Source organism: Anastrepha obliqua, chromosome 4 (genome assembly GCF_027943255.1).
Source record: "Anastrepha obliqua isolate idAnaObli1 chromosome 4, idAnaObli1_1.0, whole genome shotgun sequence".
Taxonomy (NCBI): Eukaryota; Metazoa; Arthropoda; class Insecta; order Diptera; family Tephritidae; genus Anastrepha; species Anastrepha obliqua.
In genome coordinates this window covers 81,147,099-81,159,306 of record NC_072895.1, presented here as the reverse complement: position 1 = coordinate 81,159,306, position 12,208 = coordinate 81,147,099, and the positions used below count along the sequence as shown (strand labels likewise).

Here is a 12,208-nt window from a genome sequence, read left to right as displayed (position 1 = left end):
TCTTTTTGGAGTTTTATGCCGACTCAAACGACAAATGTCTTTTATGAAAAATTTTTTCCCTATCAGAAATGCACCAAATGGCTTGTCGTTGAATGTCGAGCGGTGAGCGTCGATACAAATACTTTTTTTACAATATGAGCCCATTCGGCTAAGCGGTCAAGGTACTTCAATCGCCAATATTTTGCACTTTTGTTTAGCAATAATAGATATTAAATTTTTGAAAAAAGTCGTACCTTTGCAATCACCTTAAAAATTTTATCAGCAATATTCTGTATTTTTTATTGCTAGAAAGTCATGCTCCTTTACCTTCTTTTTATCATAAAAATACAGTTGAAATCTAAAATTTATAATACTTGCCTGCTTTAACAGCTCATAAAATTTTATCAATACTTAGTCTATTTATACATGTCATGATAGGTATTATGGCAAGGCGCTTCCCAATCTTTTGGCAGTAATGTGTGTTTCTAAAGTAAATATTTGTTTCTAACTTGAAATGACTAGAAATTTATGCAAAACGTACAAAAAGCAAAGGCAAATATGTAAGCATTTTTTCGGGCAATTTTTTATTTATAAAACGGTTTAATACAAGGCGCACTCATTAAAAATGGGGGCACTAGACCAATAACAATGTTTTGTACGTTTGTTCGGCACGGCAAAGTAGAATGCAAACAATGAATTTGCCTCTGTAGTGACAGCCACATGGACACGGCGAAAGAAAAAACAAATCAGCTGATTCAGCAAACCACCTTTAATAGATTCGCCTTGGTCTAATGTTATGTAATTATAGATACAAATCTTGATAAGAATGCTTCAATTCGAAATACTAAAAGTAGGCTCCTCCCAAAGAGGCTGTTTGAAATAACTTCTCGAATATCAAAAAAAGTTTACCTAGATTCTATTAAAAAAAGTTTTTTTACCATGATTATAGCTTTACATTCATTGCAGATGATGTTCTTTCACATATTATATTGCAAAAAAAAGATTATCGAAAATAGTTAAGATGTGTCAAAATTCATGCAGTTTGAAATTTTACATATACACCCCGTTGCTTAATTATAAACGCACAATAATCTTATTTATATTTCTGATTATGTTTTACAAAAAATATTTTCACACGTACTGTTTGCAAAAGCAACAAAAACAACATCACTTGTATTATAATACATTGACATATGCATTAATCCCCTATAAATCCACCAAATTAATCTACCCGTTCACATATGGCAGATTACCTGCAAAATTGACAATCAGCTGTTAATACTGCTTTGAGAGGTTTTTCTTCATAGAAATTATTTTGGTGGAATAATTCGGTGTTTTTGGTTTCTTTAACTATTATTAACGATATGAAGAAAATACAAGAAGAAAGAATAGCTAATTTAATTGTGCAATTGGCTGCTAAGAATAAACAGTTGGAGGAAATCCGTATGCGACGTTTACTGAGGTTGCAAAAATTATGGCAGCAAAACGCATGCGAAATTCGATATTACATTTTATGATAAGTAATAAGAGAACAAAACGTTTACGGACAAAACCTTTTTTCTGTAAAATGAATCCGTAATTAATAATACAGGGTGGCTGATGAAAGCCGCTACCAAAAAAAATTGAATAACTTTTTTTCTTTTTAAGTTATCTGTTCCATTTTTGTTTTAATTTGCAGATTGATCTTTAAAATTTATTAAAATGGATAACTGGGACACGCAAACAAGAATTTGGATAGTCCGCCGCTATCACGCACTGGAGTCCGTAGTTTTGGTACAGAGAGAGTACAGGCGGATGTTTGGCGGCGATCCCCCGATCAAATGGGCCATAATGAGACTGGTGAATAATTTTTCTGAGCAAGGAACAGTCGCAAGAAGGCCTTATCATCGAAACCCACCAGTTCGGACGGAGGAAACGATGCTGCTGTAGCTGCAGCTATACAAATCAATCCAAGGGTTTCAACAAGAAGCTTATCTGCTCAACTTGGTGTCAGCCGACAGTCTTTGCAAACAATAATGCACAAAGATTTAGACTTATTTCCCTACAAAATTCAAATGGTTAACAAACTGAATGCAGCAGACTTGCCGATTCGCTTGGAATTTTGCCAGAAGATCCTGCAAATGGTGGAAGAAGACCAAAACATGTTAAATTGCCTTTTCATGTCTGATGAGGCCCATTTCGATTTAAACGGCAATGTGAACAAACAAAATTGTCGAATATGGAGTACTTCTACCCACAGATACTCCACGAGACGAAATTGCATCCTCTTCGCGTGACAGTGTGGTGTGCGGTTTCTTCACGCTGTATTGTCGGGCCTTATTTTTTTGAAGAAAATGGTCACACCGTTACGGTTACTGGAGACCGTTATTTGAAAATGCTGAAAGAATTTTTCTATCCAGAACTACGCCGAAAGAGAATTCCTTTCAACTCTGTGTGGTTTCAACAAGATGGGGCAACGTCTCACATAGCCCAGACTGTTATGACAGAGTTGCGACGAAAATTGCCCAATAAACTGATTTCAAGAAACTCCGAATTTCGTTGGGCCCCCAGGTCGCCTGGCCTTACTGCACCTGACTTTTTCTTGTGGGGTTTATGTAAACAAGAAGTTTATAAAACAAAGCCAACAAATTTGGATGAACTAAAACAATCCATTCGGGCAACAATTGCGGCTATTCCTGTCGCAACTCTCAAAGCAGCAATGAACAACTTTTTACTAAGATGCCGCACTTGTGTCAACGAGCATGGGGGGCATTTAAATTCAATTATTTTTAAAACTAGTTAAACTACATTTAATAAAATTTAATGACCTTCAACTTGAAAAAAAAAATAAATGAAGTTCTTAATGTAGCAAAATTCATCAGCCACCCTGTATTTAACAAAAATTTTATTAGAATTATGTTTCCAGACCTGTTTTCTTTGCCGGCATCTATTTCAAATAGTTTTTATTTCGATGTTTCTCCTTACATTCGTAATAATAATTATCGATAACACAGAAAGCACAGGGTAGTATGTCAAAAAGTGTCGTTACTATCTGGGATTATTTTATGAACTCAGATTTTGAGAGAGAAATTTTGTTTGGGAAATCGCGCTTCTTAATTACCGATTTTGAGTTAAGCGCGAAAATGTAGATAATGTACTTATACCTATGTGAACGTATTATTAGGAAAGAAGAGAGAAGACAAATATAACTGTTGCGAAATTATAAATGCACATTGGATATTCTTTTAAATTATTTTTTATTTGCTATCCTATTCGGCATTGTATCAAAGAATTTTTGCAATAGTTGCGTGTTAAGGAAGTCCCATGAATAAAAAATCGCATCTTTCCTATTTTCCGCTTATTTTGCTCACAAACTGCTCGAACTAATGCACCCCACGTCCTCCATGATTTTGAAATCTAGAGAAATTGCAGACCACTCAAGAAAGGGGATACACTGTAGGGCAAATCAATTCAAAGTGCAGCGAGATGAACGACAGGCCGCATTATTTTGCTGGAAAACAAGATTTTTGCCAGAATTCACATTGAGAAATGACAGCAATTTATTCGAAAGTAAGCTTATGGTGTATTTCTGGCATGAAAAAGCTCCTTATAAAAAATCTCTGCCATTCGAAGATGGCTTGAAACTGTAGGTCCCTCCATTTGTGGCACAACATCAAGACTTACGCGACAAATAGGAGGAGGAGCTCGGCCAAACACCCAAAAAAGGTGTAAGCGCCAATTACATATACATATATAAGAATATATCGCACCCTAAATACAAAAGGGTCACAACTCAAAATGTCCCTTCTGCTCAAATATGAACGAGACGTTATCAATAAAACGGTCCGCGGATGACATATGGCAAAAATAAATTTTTTGTTTTTTGGTAGGACTGTTATAAGCTTACATGGCAAATTTCAGCGTGATATGTCACATAGTTTGTTTTCTGTGCTACTGTAAACAAGTCAAGCTCGAGTGTGGAAAATTTTGAGTTGTGACCCTTTTGTATTTAGGGTGCGATATGTATACATATATATAAGCCTATGCACTCTTCGGAATGCATGCGTGTTGATGGAAAGTGGATATTCATATTTCCAAACGTACTCATAACTCCCCACACCATCAGAGAGGTAAAATTTGGAAAACTCATACACTGTTGAAAAGTTGTTTTCTCTCTTCTTGCCTAATACAAATGATGTGGTTTTTGTTACTTTTTACGTGAATTTGTTTCTCTTAACACATACTTGCGCAAACAGTGCATGTAAAAATATTTTCTCTATGATACAATAAAAATATGAGTAAAATGATTGTGCGCTTATAATTATGCAACAGGTTGTATACCTGGTGTTTTTTAATCATCACATAATTTAATGTTCTATACCAACTTTAAGCAGCTTTTCCTTACTGATTATTGAAAAATATGCGCACCAAAGTTTTACAACATCTCAATTACTGTTCGCGCTAACGCATACCTGTAGGTAACATACATAGTTTTTCAACAAGGAATTGGTTTTTCAAAAGGACTTTAAGAACTTTGTTGTTTTGGTTTATATGCATTAGACGCTTTGGTAATTGTTACAATGAATTAAACTAAAAGAATCCACTATAAAAATGGGGGATCAGCAAAAGTTAAATATCGTAAAATTCGTTATATTTTCGGTCAACACAATCATTTTTCTGAGACCACTAAATAGAATAGAATGATAGCAGAAAATCGCCGAACATGCAAACACTTGCCTTATTTATGCCTTTCTCAAACAAACTAGACATTTTATATTACTAAAACCCTTTGACCGAAAGTTCTCGGAACAACCGCCAGGTGACGCTCTGCATCAACTGATTTGAGTTCTGTTTAGGTTGTCATATCTGGGATTAACATTCCTATCAAAATTGTATCGCCAATGCTTGATATATTTCTGTTTGATCGAGTCAAAAACCACTACCGAGAACGCGTTTTAACAGCCGAAAGAAAGTAATGGAAAAATGGAAGACGACTCTGATGGCTATATCGAAAATAGAGTTCAAGAAATGTTTCGAGAGCTGAACCAAACGCTGCCATAAAGGCGTTGCAGTTGATGGGACGTACTTTGAAGCCGATAATATGACTTTTGAGGAATAAACTTATATTTTGAATTTTCTGAATATATTCCGGGAACTTTTTGACCAAGGTGGTAGTACTTGGTAAGATCAAATTTAATATATGCAGCAGTTTGATAGAAACTTAATATTTCGAGAATGTTTGATTACCGCACGATCACTCGGTTTTCCTAAACGTCTGAAGTGACAGACAGAAAAACGAATTGGTCGTACTCACGTGGTGCGAACCAGTGCAGCCATTAAAGCCGTTCGTAGAAATCCTCTTGGAAAGCAGAAAATCATGTCCAGGGCAATATTAACTGGTGATCTTTTGACAAGAAGAAAATAATTAAACTTGACAGATGCAAGCCGCTTCTTCGGCGGCACGCGGTCAACCGCCATGAAAATATTATTTTCACAGATGAGAAAATGTTCACTGTTGAACCAGTTTTTAATAAGCAAAACGACAAAATCTATGCTAAAATTTCAAAGACGCAAAAAATTGTTTCAAGGGTTCAGCGTGGCCACCAACCAGCCGCCGTAATGGCGTTACATCTCTTCACTTCTGCGAAAAAGGGGTTAAGACCGTGGCAAAAGTGTACCAGGAGGATGTCTTAGAAGACATGGTGAAGCAGTTGAGCAGTACTCTCTTCAACGGAGAGCGTTGGATCTTCCAGCAAGATTCCGCTCCAGCCCATATGGCAAAAACCACCCAGCAGTAGCAGCTCAAAAGCAATAGTACTGCGTTCATAGCCCCAGAATATTGACCGTCTAGAAGTCCAGATCTCAACCCATTGGATTACTGTTTGTGGTCAGAATTGGAGAACATGGACTGTCGAAGACCTCACAGAAATTTGGAGGATCTCAAACAATCTTTGCTTCGAGCAGCGACGTCTATAGCTGAATGGCCTAATCGTTTGAAGGCTTATTTATGTAAAAGCAAATGGTGACCATTTCGAATGAAAATTAAAATTTTTTTAAATATTTACATGATTAAATAAAACTCAGTATAAGTACATACAAGAGTGTGGCGCAACGCTTATTTCCCCTGAATTTGTAATACTCGTGTTTATTTTTATATTTAATACATTAAATCAGTGCTGTCCAGAATGAAAAATGTGAGTTTATAAGTGAGAACGAGAGAATGGGAGCAGCCCAGTAATAAATTTAAACCAAAATAAATAAATATTGGATTGGAGTAGAAAATTTTTGTGGGAGGAATCGAAATGCCTTTGATATTACATCTATAGCCTCCTTTGAACGACTTGTAACATAAAAGGCATTGCAAGTCGCCAAAGGCATTTTCTAGCATAAAAAAGTTCTCACAGGGCATTGTATTGCATACACTCAGCGTCACAGACAAACGTGGTGTTTATTCGTTGCTAGTTTGCTAACGACTGAACGATGGAGAGTAAGAATACGTGTGATCAATTGATGTATGGGATGGACAGCACTGCATTAAATTTACTTCACAAGTTACTGCAATATGCCATCTGTAGCATTTTTGAAAATTACTTTTATATAGAAAATGGGTGTGATTATTGTGCGATTAATCCATTTTCAAAACCATCTATCTTAGATCAGGGGAGGCGTGTGCACCAAGTTTTGTTGCGATATCTTAAATTTTACTTGCGCCGATTTTTATAATTTTCGTGCTTGAATAAAACTGCTTTAGTATAGACGATAAAATGTCGAAAAGCGCAGGTCTGCCTAATGCAACCACTTTAATCGCTTTTCAATTTGTACAAGTATAGTCACTACTCAAATTATCTTCGGTTTATTGAAACTCAATTACATTCAGTTACCTATTTTGCTAGTTTGTATATTTATTGCTTTTACTATTATACTTGAATAGGCAAATCTCTAATGGTGACGGACAAGAAGTTCCGACGAGCAAAAAGGAGAAAAAATCAAAAAAAGGAGATGACGACAAAAAAGATGTCGAGGAGCCGGTTGCATTTTTCAAAATGTTTCGATATGCGACGATGAAGGACCGATTATTATATGCCTTGGGAATTATATGCGCCATAGCGACCGGTCTGACAACGCCTGCCAATAGCTTGATCTTTGGTAATTTAGCAAATGTAAGTAAAAAATATTTTCTTTTTTGGAGGTTCCTCACGTACTCAAGTACTCGTCTGAAATAAATATATTTGTATGTTTACAAATATCTTTTTTTTGCTTATCTTACTTATACCTGCGGACAAATTTAAAATTTCAGTCTAGCTATCTTATCTTTCTCTAAAATTTCTAAGCTTTTAATTGCCATACATATGCATACATATACACATATGTGTGCCCATAAGGGTGCACTAATAGAATTTACAATGAGGCTACTAATAACTACTTCAGGATGGACGTCAACCAAATTTCTATAAGCCAAAGTGGCTCTAGACCCAAAATAATTATAGATGTACTTAAACATTGCTTGGAGACTGAATGAAAAAAAAAATACCAGTCTAACGGTTAGACGCGGTAGAAGTGAAACCTTCCGTAAAACAAACTGAGAGAGAATGAGACGAAAGCAGCATTAGGAGCGGGATAATTATAGGTTCATTATAATATTGCTATAAAGTTCATATTTTATTTTCTTCATTTTATTATTATTCATCCTCAATGTTTTCAATTTCAACAAATGATACGAGTGGCTTATCATAGCTAAATAAAATATGATACAAATGCTTTGGTTTCGATATTGTCAACATATCTTTGAAATGCCGCGTCAATTGTTGTTTTTTTTCTGTCGATATTCACGACACTTTTCTGCATTATTTTTCGACATAATTGCGGTAAATATTTAAAAATGAAAATATTTACGAATATAAAAATACGGACGCAATACATCACACGCGGTTGCTATTATGAGCGTCGTAACGTGTATATTACACAGACGTACTAACATACACACAAACATTCGTAGGACGCTTGGTCTAAGCAAGTATTAGGTAGTGTAGTATAGGTATACATAATGCCTTCTCGCTCACCGTGGCTCCGTAATACGCAGGCGCGCACACATACGTACTAGCATACATATAAACATGCATACGTATGACGCTTGAACTAAACACCAAAGCAAGTAATAGGCAGTGTAGTATACATACTACAATACTCACTATACGAGCGTAGCTCAGCAGTACGCAGCCACACACATATACGTATATCAACATTTAACGCTTCGTAGTGTCGCTTTTTCGTTTCATCGAGTCTCAAATCCCTCCCAACGATTCTAAAGAAGTTTTCACTTCAATAAACTTTTTAAGAGCTTCTCTTTAAAAATAGCATTTCAGTGTTTGAACACAAAATCAAAGTGGTAGTATCATCAGTTTTTTATGAGCGTCTCGCAAAACCCTACTCAACAAATTTCCAACTTTTGATGCTATTTGAAGTCGATTATGTGTTTGTTATTCCTTGGAATACGTAGCTAAAAATTTTCCTTTCCATTTCATCTCAGTTCCCAGGGAAAGTATCAAATCTGAAGCCACGATTTTCTGACAAACTAAACTGCTCACTCAGACTTTTATTAGTGTTTGGGTGAAACAGCTAAGATTTTTTGATGCAGCTGGGCTTCCTCTTGTACTGGAATTCAAGGGGCATCTCTCATAAAGCTCCAACCGCACTCTTCGAGCTTAGCGGGCTTCCATCTTCCTCGGTAATGCCTTTTGAATGCAGCGACATCTTGATAAAGCGCTCTCCGTGCTCCTCACTAACTAAAACTATATTTTCATTATAAAAACTAAAACGTGATTGAAGAAAATGCAAATGTTGCATTTCACTTTATAATAACAGTCCAACAACACTTTTATTTATTTGCGAATTTATTTGCGTTAGCAGATTTTTTGTTATCAATTTTTTGTGACGAATGAAAGATGAATTTTCACTTAGCTTTTTAATATCTAAACTTACGAAAACGACCTCTTCGAAATTTGACTCACTAAGCTATTAACATTTTTGCGTGAAATAAGCAAAACCATTTGCAGGTATGCGTTTTAAAAAATGAGGATTCCTACAATTTGTTGCCGGATCATGATTGGGGATTTATTATTGAATGATACAACGGCATTCCATTGTGGAAAATACTGTGACACGTCGATACTCAAAGGCTTGTAAACAATTAATGAATTAATGATTGAAATGAAGCATCACATACGTTCATAATGGGTAATCAATTTAGAGTTATCAGATTTTTAATTGAAATAAAACAGCTAAAATGCAAATTCATTCGGCCATCTTTATAATTTTTTTGTAGAACCATTCATGACATTTACTTTTTAAAGATAATCCCTTTCAAATGTTGGCAGCAACTGCACTGTAATTCGGCACCAATTTCGAATTACTCGCTGATGGACTTCGGTCGGTATCTCGTGAGTAAATTTAGTAATGTTGGCTTCCAATACCTCAATCGAAGCTTGGTTTATCTAGACTTTGCATACCCTCACAAATAAAAGTGCAAAGGTGTGATATCACACGATCTTGGTGGTCAATCCTCTGATTCGAGACGAGAGATAAATTGCTCACCGAAACGACGATGCAGTAAATCCATTGTTCCGCGGGATGTATGCTAAGTTGCACCGTCTTGTTGGAACCAAATATTGTGGAGAGCACGGGCTTCAATTTCCGGCATCAAAAAGTCACTGTTACATTGGCGCCAGTGTCGTCTTTGAAAAAATAGGGCCGATGATTCCTCCAGCCCATAGTTCACCCCAAACGGTTGTTTTCAATGGATGTAATGGCTCTTCTTGAATGGCTCTTCAGTCCAAATGCGGCAATTTTACTTCTTGATGTAGCCATTAAGCCCAAAATGGGTCTCATCGCTGTACACCATGAGTTGGCCTGTGCGCGCGATGAACATACCTTCGATTTTTGTAATACAATTGTACAATTTGTAAACGTTGCTGTGGAGTAAGTATTTCCATGTTGAAATGTCAATGAAAACTGAAAAAAATTACGTATTTAGTTTGACAGTAGTCCCGCGTAATCTGTCAAAAAACCCTATTGGAAGAAGTACCTCCAATCTGATCACGCTTTATAACCGGTCTGTGACTGTAAGACTGGTAATTTTCATAAGGCAGTAGCAGTAGCAGTTTTTAAACCTCGGTAGCCCCAAGTAAAATTTTCTGCTGAAAATTTCTGAACAAATTTTAACCCTCTAGCTCCCCTTTTAACTAATTTTCATGTAGGTTCCTTGTAAGTTCAAAAAGATCTACCAAGAAGGAGTTAGGGGGCTAATATGTCTGTCAAAAAGATGCAAAATTTATTTTAGGTTTCTGAAAATAGTAACGGCATTTCAAATTCAATTATATCTTATTTGTAACCCACAATAAAGAAATTGTGATAGAGTGGAATTAAATCCCCTTGAGGTTTGACTGCTATCCATGGACTGCAATTGGTTTGGGTGAAGCTGCACCACTGTGTTATCTAATAAATAGTTTTATTAATCAACAACGCAATTCAATTGCACAATTAAGCGCAAATAATCTGGCATTGTTGAATTTTCAGATTACCTTGCCAACACAACAACAAAGTCTATACTATATTTGCCATCCCAATTTGCAAACGCCATGATGCCAATTCATTTGTAGTCAATTGTAAACTGCAATAGTATTTATGCATGGCTGTGTCTGTAGACTTCTTGGCCTGGTTTAAAGAAATTTAAATATACCTGAATTCAAAATACACCAGTGAGCTTTGCATATGAATTGATCATCTTTTCAGAGTTGCCTTATGACATAGCGCGATCCGGTATTTTTTTATATTCGGTTTTTCTAAGCTACCAAATTTAAATATGAAAATAAAGGTGAACCTTATTTTGCATTTTTAGTCAATGATCGATTATGGCACTCCAGTAAATGGCACAACCAGCTCGGCAGTGGATTCTCTTTTGGATGCAGTGGAAACATTTGCTTTTCAAAATAGTATGATTGGCATTGTGATGCTTGTGTGCAGTTATATATCGATAACGACCTTCAATTATGCCGCTCAAGCACAAATTGTGCGCATTCGCGGAAAATTCCTGAGGTCGGTGTTACATCAGGATATGTCATGGTACGATTTCAACCAGAGTGGAGAAGTGGCTAGCAGAATGAACGAGTAAGTCAAATTCCTTTTTTAATTGACTTATACTTAATATATGTATGTATGATAATTTTACTTATTCCTTGGAGTACAAAAAATTGGATGTTACGGTTAATATTATTTTAAGACATCCCGCGTTTATAAAAAAATGTAAAAAATCGGAGAAAATATTTTGCCTTTACGTTAACCTGACTTTTGCTGAATAGATAACACTGTGCGACAGTGATTTTATACTTTTATGGAGACCTAGTACAACTTGTAGGTATAGTAAAACGAAGAAAAATGGTATAGGAGATTTTTCCAATACACCCCCAAAATCTAGTTTTATGGCCATAAAACCGTTTGATGTGAAGAATCACTCCTAACTTCGCCAATTTCCATCCGATTTTGAATTTGTTTTTTTAGTTCGAAAGAACAAAACAAGCCTTTTTGACAGTGTGTTGACAATTTTTCTGAAGTGACAACTGACGAGACTGTAGGCGGAAGTATTTGGAATTTTTTTATTTTTTCTCTATTTTTTCAACTTTAACATAATTTTTACGATATTATCCGATATTGAGGATTTTTTTTAGTACACTACTGTTATAGTAAATTTAATTTTGCGTCGAATGAGCTATATTTGACTGTAATTAAATTAAAATTAATAGAGTTGTGTGAGTTTTAAGATTTTTTTTTTTTTACTAATTTGGTATGTAGGTATAACTTTCGCTAAATGGGAATAAGGACGTGTTTTGATGCGTTATTATAGATACGTAATATTTATTGGAGTATATATGTACTGTACTGCATACAACAGAACTGGTTAGAACTTACGAAAATATCTGACATATTATAGCACATTTTTTTTTCAATAGAAATATGGAAAAGCTCCCAAGTGTACCAAAGTTCACACTGTACATTGATTAACAAAAGATGTTTGTTATTATAATTTAACCTTATTAAAACGTCAAAGTTTTATTGTTTGTTTCATTGAAATTCAAGAGATATAAATCGAAACGTTGCCAGAAAAGTCGAATTTCTCAATATTCTCCGATGATGTGGCATCATCAGCCTTATCATAAACCAGATGATTGTTATTTTTATAAAACGGACGGAAACGGTC

The 12,208-nt window shown here is 35.5% G+C and overlaps 1 protein-coding gene across 1 annotated transcript in view; it reads left to right on the top strand.

Moving 5' to 3' along the window:
• Positions 1 to 12,208, top strand: part of LOC129246467 (ATP-dependent translocase ABCB1) — a 33,286-nt gene that overhangs the window by 6,222 nt on the left and 14,856 nt on the right. Inside the window, exons 3-4 of the mRNA XM_054885321.1 lie at positions 6,890 to 7,118; positions 10,853 to 11,121. Coding sequence (XP_054741296.1) covers positions 6,890 to 7,118; positions 10,853 to 11,121 — 498 coding nt within the window. The remainder of the gene's footprint in view (positions 1 to 6,889; positions 7,119 to 10,852; positions 11,122 to 12,208) is intronic.